The sequence below is a fragment of the Leishmania major genome, chromosome 36 (genome assembly GCF_000002725.2).
Source record: "Leishmania major strain Friedlin complete genome, chromosome 36".
NCBI classification, from domain to species: Eukaryota; Euglenozoa; class Kinetoplastea; order Trypanosomatida; family Trypanosomatidae; genus Leishmania; species Leishmania major.
The window spans coordinates 1,872,359-1,882,955 of NC_007287.2; the positions used below are offsets into that span (position 1 = coordinate 1,872,359).

General features: G+C 56.3%; 3 protein-coding genes across 3 annotated transcripts; all 3 read left to right on the forward strand.

Annotated features, from left to right (window-relative positions):
• Positions 1-2,420: 2,420 nt before the first annotated feature.
• On the forward strand, positions 2,421-4,250 carry LMJF_36_4850 (conserved hypothetical protein; the record flags this gene model as incomplete). Its single annotated transcript, XM_001687018.1, has 1 exon — positions 2,421-4,250. One exon carries the CDS (start codon positions 2,421-2,423, stop codon positions 4,248-4,250), a length of 1,830 nt encoding a protein of 609 aa, XP_001687070.1.
• Positions 4,251-7,677: 3,427 nt separating this feature from the next.
• On the forward strand, positions 7,678-8,385 carry LMJF_36_4860 (conserved hypothetical protein; the record flags this gene model as incomplete). Its single annotated transcript, XM_001687019.1, has 1 exon — positions 7,678-8,385. The coding sequence occupies one exon, from the start codon at positions 7,678-7,680 to the stop codon at positions 8,383-8,385; it is 708 nt and encodes a 235-aa protein (XP_001687071.1).
• Positions 8,386-9,838: 1,453 nt separating this feature from the next.
• LMJF_36_4870 (conserved hypothetical protein) lies at positions 9,839-10,558 on the forward strand (the record flags this gene model as incomplete). The annotated part of the gene is made up of 1 exon (XM_001687020.1): positions 9,839-10,558. The coding sequence occupies one exon, from the start codon at positions 9,839-9,841 to the stop codon at positions 10,556-10,558; it is 720 nt and encodes a 239-aa protein (XP_001687072.1).
• Positions 10,559-10,597: the final 39 nt, after the last annotated feature.

The following is a 10,597-nucleotide window of genomic DNA, read 5'->3' on the forward strand; positions in this document are numbered from 1 at the left end:
GCACGCAATGCTTAGAAACCCACCGCAGCAGTTCGGGCGCTGTAAAAGTCGAACCTACGGGCCTCTTGTGTTCAATGGCGGCCCCGTTAATGACGTTCCCAACGGCGTCCGCTGGCTCACGACCGGCTGCCGCTTGATCCAAATGCAAACGTGTTCCTTTCACCATCCCCACAAACGCCTCATCTCATCTCTCGTTTTCCGCAACCGTCTTTGCGCCCTCTCTCTACGTCACTGCGCATTTGCACCATCGCCGACATTATCCTTCCCCTCACGTTTCACTGCCCTTGCTTCACCACATGGGCTGTACCTCAACGACTGTCATATTGACCCCCACCCACCCACCACCACTTCCTTTACAACAACGAACACCTTCCTCCCCCTGCCCTTCACCCCCCCTTCCTCTTGAAAAAAAAGGTGACCTCGCCGTTTCTGCACACGCACACGCGTTTTCTACTCGGCACAACTGTTATTTTTTTGTTGTTCTCGTTGCCTTCTCCTTTGGTTGATCTTGTGGTCTCCGTCATTTTACAGACGCATCGTCCCTGCCAGCGCACGCAGCACAGAATACAGGAAAGTCTGCGAACGAACGCGGGAAAGGCTAGAAGAGAAAGAAGCTAAGACGACGAGAGACTTGTGGTGCACTGCTCTACCGACGATACAGCCCTTGTTGGTTTGGCTTGTGGATGTGGGTGTAGGTGTGGATTGGTGTTGTGGTGCTTTTTTTTGCCCCCACCCTCCCCCCTCCCTCTTTTTCGCTCGCAGCTGTTACGCATTTTCACACGCACACGCACACGCACACGCAAGCCTCTGATCGCGTGCGGACAGAGAGCCGCGCTTCGGCTCGCTCTTTGTGTCTTTTATTTTTCGGTGCCTGTATGTTTGTGTGTTTGTGTGCGACGCGCACTGGTTCTATGACTCAGAGTTTTTGCTGCACCACACTGCTATCTCCCCTCTCCTCCGCCCCCCACTTCTCCACCACGCAGAAGCTTAGATGAGTTGACACGATACCCAGGTGGTCTCAAAATATCTCCGGTTTGCTTGGTTGTTTTTTATCGTCATTTGCTTTTGCGGTTTTCAGCGACGTGAGACCGCGATAGAAACCCCAGGCGTGGAGACATACTTTGCTCCGTTGTTGTTGACCACCGAGGAGTGTGGCTCTGCTCGCTCTTCTCCCTGATCCCTCCTCCAATCGTTCATTTTCTGTCTTGTTCGATTTTTCCTCTGTTGTGGTTTTCTCGTCGTCACCTTCTCGGTTATGTGGTTCTTGTGGGAGCACACGGACATGAACAGTTGCAGGTAAAGGCTGCCTGCTGTTTTTTGTTTGTGTGTGCGTGTGTCTGTCCTCCGCTTAGCAGCCTTCTCCGTTTGGGTGATCCTGTTGTCTCCTCTTCTCCGTGAGTGCGCTCTGCTCCCTCTTCGCAAGGGATTTTTTGCTTGTTTTTCCTCCTGCTCTCCGACTGGACGGCTTTACGTTGTCGTGTGTGCTGGTGAGTAGAACGCTTTTGTTTTGCTCGCCGATTGGTCGTTGCTGCTGTCCGCTCGCCTTGTTGTCCGGACTTCCGCTGACTAGGTACTCTCGCCTTCCTTCCCCTCCCCCCTCCCCTTCTCTTCTCTTCCCTCGTCCTCCGCAGGTCTCTCTCCCCTTTTTGCCGCTCTGTGTTGTCCCTCACTCTTTTGTTCTTTTTTGTTTTGCGGGTCTCCCTTTGCGTCTTTGATTCAGTGGACGTGTGTGCGTGTCATCTCTCCGTGTCTGTGTGTCGTGTGTGTGTGTGTGTGTGTGTGTGTCGTGTGTGTGTGTGTGTGTGTGTGTGTGTGTGTCGTGTATTGCCGCATTCACGGACACGCTTTTTTCTCTTCGTTCCCTCTTCTCGGTGGAGTGGTGCTCTAGCGGTGCCTCCGCCCTTCACGCTGTTTCAATCGTTCTCTGTCTCTCTCCCTCTCTCTATATATGCATAGTTGCTTGCCTTGTTCTTGAACTCCCCTTTTGTGGCTTGAGTGTTTTCTTCGGCTTCTCCGTGGATCGCTCGTGCGTGGTTAGGTGTTGTGGGCGGGTGGCGTGTTTTTTTTTTGCTTGACTCATCGTTTCGGGGTATTGTCCTCCACTTGCGTGCCTGCCTGTCAAGGCGCCCCCATCTCTCGGTGTGTTCCAGCGGGGCGCGCTTTCGAAACGCCCACACAGACGGACATCTCTTGCCCGACTGGTACGAACGCAACGAACAAAGAAAGAGCAAACTTTTTTTCCTGTTCCGGCTGCGCACTTGTGAGCCTGCAGCGCTAGACCCGCTTGAGATCAAGGAGGTGTGCACCGTGCCGGTGTCAAGCCAGACAGCGCCCGAAAGCAGGGAAAGCATATTCCGAGCGTGCTTCGGTCTTCGACACTTTCGACACCCGTGGAGCACCGCCGCTCACCAGAGGCAGAGATGAGCGGCATCACGGTGCAACTCGTGTTTGCCTTCGTTGGCACGCGCGTGCCCTACTTTATGCCGGAGTCGGCGACCGCTGCCAGTTCGCCCGCGCGTTCACCATTCGGCAACGCGTCCTCGGTGTCGTTTAACGCTGCAGCGCAACCGACGCTGCGTGCGGACTCGGCTCGGACGTCTCCGCGCCTGACTCCCTGCATACCGACCAACCTGTTCACAGCGCATGGGCTCCTGTCCCATCTCGCAAAGGCGCTGGAGCCGTCCCTGCACGCCGCGGCGAACCCTGAGGCCGCCACTGCCGAGTCTGCGTCGCTATCGCCGACGGCTCCACTGCCGTTTCACAAGCCTCCCGTATTTGAGCTATTTGACTACGCTAGCCTCGACCCGCTCGAGGGCTCAGCGGCACTGCGTGATGAGCAAGTCCTGCTTGTGCTGTGCGACATCGCCACCACGGCGCAACTCGTGGAGGCGCTTCAGCTCGAGTGGTTAGAGGTCTACAGCGGCGTGCACCATCCGCACCACCGCAGCTGCTCCGCATCCACGCCTGAACCGGCGCATACGACAGACATGGCAGTTTGCACGACGGAAGAGAAGCTGCGAAACGTGGCGCATGCACAGCAAGCACTCTGCAAGCCTGTTGGGCTTCACCTCTCTCTGTTAAGGAAGGAGTTGCTGTCACGGGAGGCAACGTTGGCTGCGCAGAAGGAGCAGCTCGCACAGATGCGATCCTGCACAACAGAGGGCACTGCTCCTGCTGCCCCTGCAACGGCGAGCGGGAGCGACGGTCTCTCAACGCCCATGTTGTCTGGTCGAGCCGCTTCATTTCCACTATTGGTGGAGCTGGAGCCGAGTCTGTCCTCAGAACCAGCTCCGAGTGCCACCGATGCCACGCATCTTCAGAAGCTAGAGGCACCACTGGCGCTCTGCGAAGCACGAGTGCGCGCTGTCGAATCCCTCATGCAGCGCGCCGCCAAGCACCACACCAAGCTTTTGGGGCTCGCCGCGAGCGAACGTGCAACAGAAGAAGCATTCCAGCGCGGCAATGTCAGTCGCGCCTGCGCAGAATACCTCGAGCACACCGAGCAGGACCGCAGCGCCGCAGAGGCCATTATTGCGGATTATCAGGTTGAGATGACTCGCCAGGTGAAGGTCGTGCGGCAACTGATCGCCTACATCACCCAGGTTCGGAAACTGGCGAGCAAGGCCAAATATGAAATGGGCGTGGTGGAGCTGATCCTTTCACGGCTGTCTTTGACGAGCCTGCGACCACGGCTCATGAAAGAAGCGGAGGCGCTGCTGCGTCGCCGCGTCATCCTGCGACGTGCCGCCCGTCGCCAAATGCTCCTGTTGCAGGAGACAGAGTTCGTCAAGTTGCAGCAAGACCTTGAGTCCTTCTCGCAGCGGATGGAAGTGCAGAAAGTGTTACCTGAGAAGGTGCGCTGGTATCTGCGGGCACCATTGCCGAGCCTTATGCCCGAAGAAGACCCGGTCGCCACGCTGCTCGACCATGCTCTTATTGACCGCGAGGAGGATGAGGCGCAAGAGCTGGTGGAAAAGACTCGCGTGTACACGGCGGATTCTTCGGACCCGGAAAAGAATGCCCTGCAGATCACGGAAGCGCTGCTGCCAGTGGAACGGCTCGCGCGACGTTTGGAGGAGGCTCGTGCAAGCGCTGCGCAGTACAAGAGTCGCGTGGAGGAGCTGGAGGAGAGACTGAAACTGTACGAGACTGCCGAGGCGCTCTCGCCACCACCGCTACAGGACAGTGCGGTCAAGTCACCGTCCACGGAAAGACCGGCTGAAGGAGGCGGATCGTTCGAAGAAGGATAGAACGTCGTTGGCCACAAATCGAGTCCCTGGGGGACTTTTCTTACATCGTCTTTTTTCGTCATTTCTTGGCCTCCCTCCCTTGGGTGCTGATCGAGCGCTTCGCGTGGTGGTGCACCAGCACATTTCGATACACAAGCATGCGTGTTTATGCACAATGCACCGCCATGGAACGATATCGACATCTTCCTGTCTCTTACCACGTTTTGCTCCTTTGTATTCCGTTTTTCACATTAAAACGCACAAGCCGGAGGACGCCAGTTAGATGGGATGGTTTTACAGGGATGTCTTCCAGTGTGGCAGTGCGAGTAGAGGAGAGGGAAGGGGGAGGGCGCTTTTCTTTTTGCTCGCTTACCGGTTTTCTGTTTCTCGTTGGTGGGCCATCCACGTGGCTCCGCCCTCCATTCGGGTTCGTAGGCGCTGATGATCAGCACCGTCACCACCCGTCTCACGCACTAACAACGCCGTGCTGTCGTCTCTCTCTCTCTCTCTGGGTTGTTGCGATCTGTCCCCTTGTCTCTTCTTCTCCCTCCTCCCCCTCTCCCACAAATCTTGTGATTTGCTTGTTTTCTTTCGTTTTCAGCATGGTGCAGCTGCCTTTCATCACCTCTGTTGTGTGTGTGTGTGTGTATTCTGCTACACCCTTGTCCTTACTCCGCCTCTATTGCTAGTGTTGTGCCTGTGATGCGAGAGACGCTCACTCTCGGCCTCTCCACCTTCTTCCTCTGCAAACGTCGCTCACCCTTTGTTTGTATGTTTGTTTGTTTTCCTCGTGCGCTCCTGTATAAGAGCAGTCGCTGGTGAGGGCTCGGTTGGGCACCATGTTGTGCGCATGGGTGGCCTCTTTCGTGTGGCGCACCGAACGTCCGATTTCTCTCGCGCGCGCGCGCGTGGCACAAAACTTGAAGAATGGGTGGCGTGAATGCGCGTCTGTAGGGGAGGAGAGGAGAGGAGCGAAAAGGATAGGCAGGGGACAGCATACATTGTGAAGCGTGGGGCGTAGGGGTGCTATAGCGTGACGTCGCGCTGTTCATGCGTGGGCTCAAGTGGTGGTGAGTGAATGTGTTTTGCGCCTGTGCGTGCGCGCGGGATCTCTGCGGGATCTGTGACTCACCCTTTCGCGACCCACCTGCTTTACTTCACCTCCTCCTTGTCGACTGCGAGTTCACCCCGCACCCAGCCGATCTCTGCCATACTCCCTGCCCTCTCTGTGTACGGTTCCCTTGGCTTCTGTGAAACGGCTTCTTTTTCTTTTGTCTCTCGTCGGGGCTTTTTTTTCTCGTTTGTCGCCGCTTCGAAAGACGCGCTGAGTCCCGGCACCTTTGTTCGACTGCTCGCTTCCCAGACAGTCCGCCTCGCGCTCCCCACCCCTTGTCGCTTCTCCCTTCTCATTAACTTTTCAGGCGAACACGGAATCTTCCGCACAACGAGCAGAAGCAGGCGTGCACACGCATACACACACACACACACACACACACACAAAGACACACCGGTAAGAACACACACTAAACGGTACGCAACGCAGAGCAGCACTGCGTCGGTAACTCCCCCTGATGTCAGGACTTCTTCGCGGAGCACTGACATGGACCGGCGGGTCACAGACGATCCGCAGCACGCGACTCCCAGGATGAGCAGTTCCGCAAGCCATGGCGATGACGACAGAGCACTCTGTTTTAGGAGACGTCGTCTGAACGTACTTTAGGCCCCTCACCCCTGCACCCGCACCTCCTCCCTAACTCCTTTCTTCTAGCCCCTCTCTTCACCCTGCCAATACGCAGCGTAGCTGGGGTGCATCTTCGAGGAAAGAACAGGCCCCACGCCCCCACCCCCACCATCTCCCCGAAGGACTCTCCCACTTTTTGCCTCTCCGCAGCCCCTCTCTCTTACCTGCTGCCATCCACCCCCTCTATTCTCCTTCCCCGTCACCATAGACACACTTTTCTGACAAAGAAAACGAAGTCCTCTTCTATCTCGGTTCTTTCCTCGCTTGTTGTTACTTGTGTGTGTGTGTGTGTGTGTGTGTGTGTGTGTGTGTGTGTCTGTCTGCGTGTGAACAGCCCACGACTCGGTTTTCGATTGCTCTTCCGATCTGCCTCATCGCCACGCGGCGCTCAGCGACAAGGAGGCACAGCAGCTGAGCCGCCATCCTTTCACGGTCTCCTTTCCTGCGAAGCCGAACAGACACACAGCCACACGTTAGAGAGTGTGCGCGCCTAATCTTACTCCGTAATCGCTTACACCATCAACCTGTGGAGTGACCCATCATTTCACTCGGCCTACTGAGGTGTGAAACACGAGACGAGCCTTTGCCGGCGTCTAAGGCACACCCGTCCCAAAAACACCGCATCGCTCCTTTCCCCTCTCCGGCCTCTCGCGCTCAAAGGAAAGCACGAAGCAGCGGTGAGGTGCGCGCGTCACGCTCCGAGTAAGCAATAAGGGAGGCGCTAATCACCTCGGCATAAAGAAACCCGTACCGGTCTTCCGTGTGTGGCTGGTTTTCCTCGTCCCTTTTTGCGCGTTATTTTTTTTTTGCAAGTGCCTTTTCCACCTTTCGAGCCTATCCGGGCAGGTGACCAACGAAAACTCGGTGGGACAGGCAAAACACGCACTCACACACACACGCACTTCTATGTATGTATATATACATATATATATATATATATACAAGTATGGTGACTGTGCGTTGTAGCACAGCTCCTCTTCGTGTTTCCTTTGTTTTTGTGTATGTGTGTCAGACGTTTTCGTTTTTTTTCTGGTCTCCTTTGGGTCTGTTTACAGGAAAATAAAAGATACACGGCACCTCGGCTGCTGTTCCGTGGTGTAGGCGTGCCTGTGTAGTACGACACCTTGCTCTGTCTTTCCCCTCCCCTTCTGGCTTTGTGCGTGCGAGCGTGTGTGTGAGTGTTCACTTTTTTTTTCCTCGCACTTGTGCACTGGCCGCGGTGCAACTTTGGCGATTTGCGTCTTGTGGGCATCTGCGGTTTTTGTTGTTGCACGCTTCGTTTTTCTTTTTTTTTTTCAGCTTGCATCTGATTTGCCTAACGCTTATTACTGACTCCGTCTTTTCTATTGCTGTTCTCGCTTTGTGCTCACTTCACGTGTGCGCTTGTCTGCTCCGTGCACTGGCCTGCGTTTTTCTATTTGCCCCTTGCTTGTGTGCGTAGCGGCTCACTCAAGCACACAGTGGGGAGGGGGCGCACACTTGGACAGACGCCTTCGGCAGACTTCCGTATGGGAAGGCCTGTGCCGTTCCAGTGTCGCATCCCAGTAACCGTCGCATCTTGCTTGCCCTCTCTTCCTTCTCGCAAGTTCCGAGCCTCTTCGTAACGGCTGTCATGTATGTTTGAGCGTGTCGCGGATTCAGATCATTGTGAGGAAAATCCGCATCCACAGAAGCGGTGTGCGTGCGTGCGCACCGCTTCCATCGGCCATGTCCCTCTTGGCGTTGAATGTGTGTCTGGTCAGCTCCTCCTTCGACGTAGTGGCTCTTCCGCTGTCATCGACGCTATGCCCTGTCGAAGTGGATGACGACGTCGAGGACACGTCCCTGTGCTACGGCCTCGCGCCACTCACAGAGAAGGGCCGCAAAGAGTATGGCTATGCACACTGCACCGTGATGCAGTTCTGTGCGCGTGCGCTGGACTTGAAGGCCATTCGTGAGATTGTGCGCGAGACGTGGTTAAAGTTCCGGAAGCATGTGTTGGAATCGAAGGAGTCGCTGGTGCTGACGGGAGTCGCTGACGGCCCGATCTTTGCAACAACAGAGGATGGACGCGCCGTGCGGCTGCCAAATATCACGGTGGAGCGCAGCCCCAACCTAATGTGGCTGCACGAAACCATCATGCGCGAGCTGGGCCAGTACCACGTCAAGGTAGGCTCGGAGGATGTGGCCAAGTCCGCCTTTCACAGGAAGTTCCCCGCCGATGGCAACAGCACCACTCCAGAGTGGATGCTGTCCTTTATGAGCAAGTACGCTCACGAAAACTACACGCCGCATATCACGCTCGGCGCGTGCACCGAGAAGAACGTGGCAGCGTTTTCATTTTTGCAAAAGACCGAGATTCCATGGAGAGAATGCCGGCTCGTGGTGAGCCACATGGGCAACTTCTGCTCCTGCTTTGAACTCCTTGAGAGCTGAGCGTGTCACACCGACGTTGTTGCGCTCATCTCTCTGCGTTTTGTTTGTCTCCCTCTCTCTCACGCCCTTTGTTCTCCCTCTGGGATCATGATGGCTGTGTGCGCCCCACCTTGTAACCCCCCTCCCCTCCGCTCTTGCCGCACTCCCCCACCCCTTCGCTCTCTATCCGCGTCCCGCTTCTCATCCTATTGAATTTCTTTTGCGTGCTTTGTGTGCCTCTTGGGTTTAGTGGTGCGTTTCTCTCTGTGTTCCTGCCCTACATGTGTGTGTGTGCATGGCCAGAGGAGCGCCGTCGTTGTTGGTGGTGCTGGTGGATTGTCTGTATCTTCTGTCTCGGTTGGTTCGCCCCTCCCCCTCTCTTTCCCTTTGGTGCCGCGTTCTCAGTCGACCGAAAAGCCCCACCACTTTTGGTGTCGATATTACTGGCTGTTACCTCCCTCTCGATGTTGGGGCAGCTTCTCGTGCCCGTGCTTGTCGTGCGTTCAGCGACTCGTGCAGGGTCGCTTACAAGCCTGTCTACCGAATCTTTTCGAACAAGTGCAGAGGGTGACGCGTCGCACAAGCCTCATGTGCTGGCAGCAATGGCTGGCGCTACGCGGTGTCGTAGATAGTAATTAGTGTCTATGATGAATGGATACGGGTTCAACGTCGTTGTGTTGGGTCGGTCGCGTGGACAGGCGTCGGGCAAGTGGCCCCTCCTGTGAAATGGGAGCCACTGCCTGTGGACCCCGTGTGTCACGGTTCGCCTCCCATACGTTGTAGTGAGAAGTTCGTGCTTCCCGGTATCATGACATGAGCAAAGAGCCATTGTGAAAGGGCAGGCCTCTCAGCGTCACACGAATGCAGCAAAGTCTGTGCTTTCGCGCATGGCCGCACCTCCACTGGCACCGCCTCTCTGCTGTGGTCGTTGCTCCTGTTGGCCTCGTCTGTGTCTTTGCCACTCTTCTTCACTTGTCCCCCTCCCCAACACACACACACACTGCTTATCCCCTGCCTCTCTCATGTTCTCTCTTCCCTCCCGGAACCCCTCATGGCGCCCTTTTCACTTCCCGCGCTCCTCTGCCTCGCTGTCCGTGGTTATCGCAAGCGTGATTTCTACGCTACAGATTTGCGTTGGCCTTGCTCTCTCTCGCGCAAACTTCCCGCCCCCTCACCTGGGTTGTAGGCCAGCACTACAACTTGATGGTATTGTCGCGCCTGGGATAAAGTGCACCTCCAGCGTGGGCATACCGCACTCCCCCACAACCACCGCGGGCGACCTTGGCCCGCAGACAGACATAGAAAGACGCACGAACGCACGTGTACAAACGCGTTGGGACCTACCTCCGCTGCTTGCTCGCCTTCCTCTTCCTATTCTCCCATACCGTCCTCGCATATCTTTTTCGTCTCTGCTGCTGCTGCTGCTGCTTCACACACAGATACGCTGCTGAGCGTCGCCCACTGCGAAGACAGAATGGGCTTCTTGCTCCAGACCATCTCCGTGTGCGCCACACTGGCGGCGCTGTGCATGCTGGCGTCGTCCGTGATTACTGTCAAGAGCATGCGTGCCGTCAAATCGGTTGGCAGCATGACAATCACCTTCTTTTGCGCGCAGCTCCTCAACTGCAACGTGTGGGGCCTGTACGGCGTGCAAACGCTCGCTCTTCCGGTGATTATCTGCAACACGTTCGGCTCTGCCATTGCCGCATATTGCATCCTGATGTTCCTGGCAGTGGCCCGCATGGAGGAGAAGGCGGGTCATGTGCTCAAGTCGACGAGCTATGTCGCCTCGTTGACGACGGCGACGCTCACCATGTTTCTAATCGCACTCCTCCTGCTGCTGTTTCTCTATCTCATGAGCTTTTCGAGCAGTGACTTTGCCGCACAGCTGATCGGCATCCTGGGCGGTTGCTGTAGTGTCTTCATGCTGAGCTCGCCGCTAGGCATGGCAAAGACAATCATCCGCGAAAGAAACGCCGAGTCGCTGCAGCCGGCGACTGTCATGTTTGCGACGCTGAATAGCGTGCTGTGGACGCTGTACGGTCTGCTGAGCCTGGACATGTACATCACGATTCCCAACGTGCTCTGCACCCTGGCGTGCATCTTCCAGGTCTTCCTGCTCGTCCGGTACGGTCGCCACCCTGCAGAGCATGTCGAGATCACGGCGACGATAGCGCCAGTCCCCCTCGACTAGAAGCGTTCACCTTTCACATGCTGGCGCGCGCAGTACGCG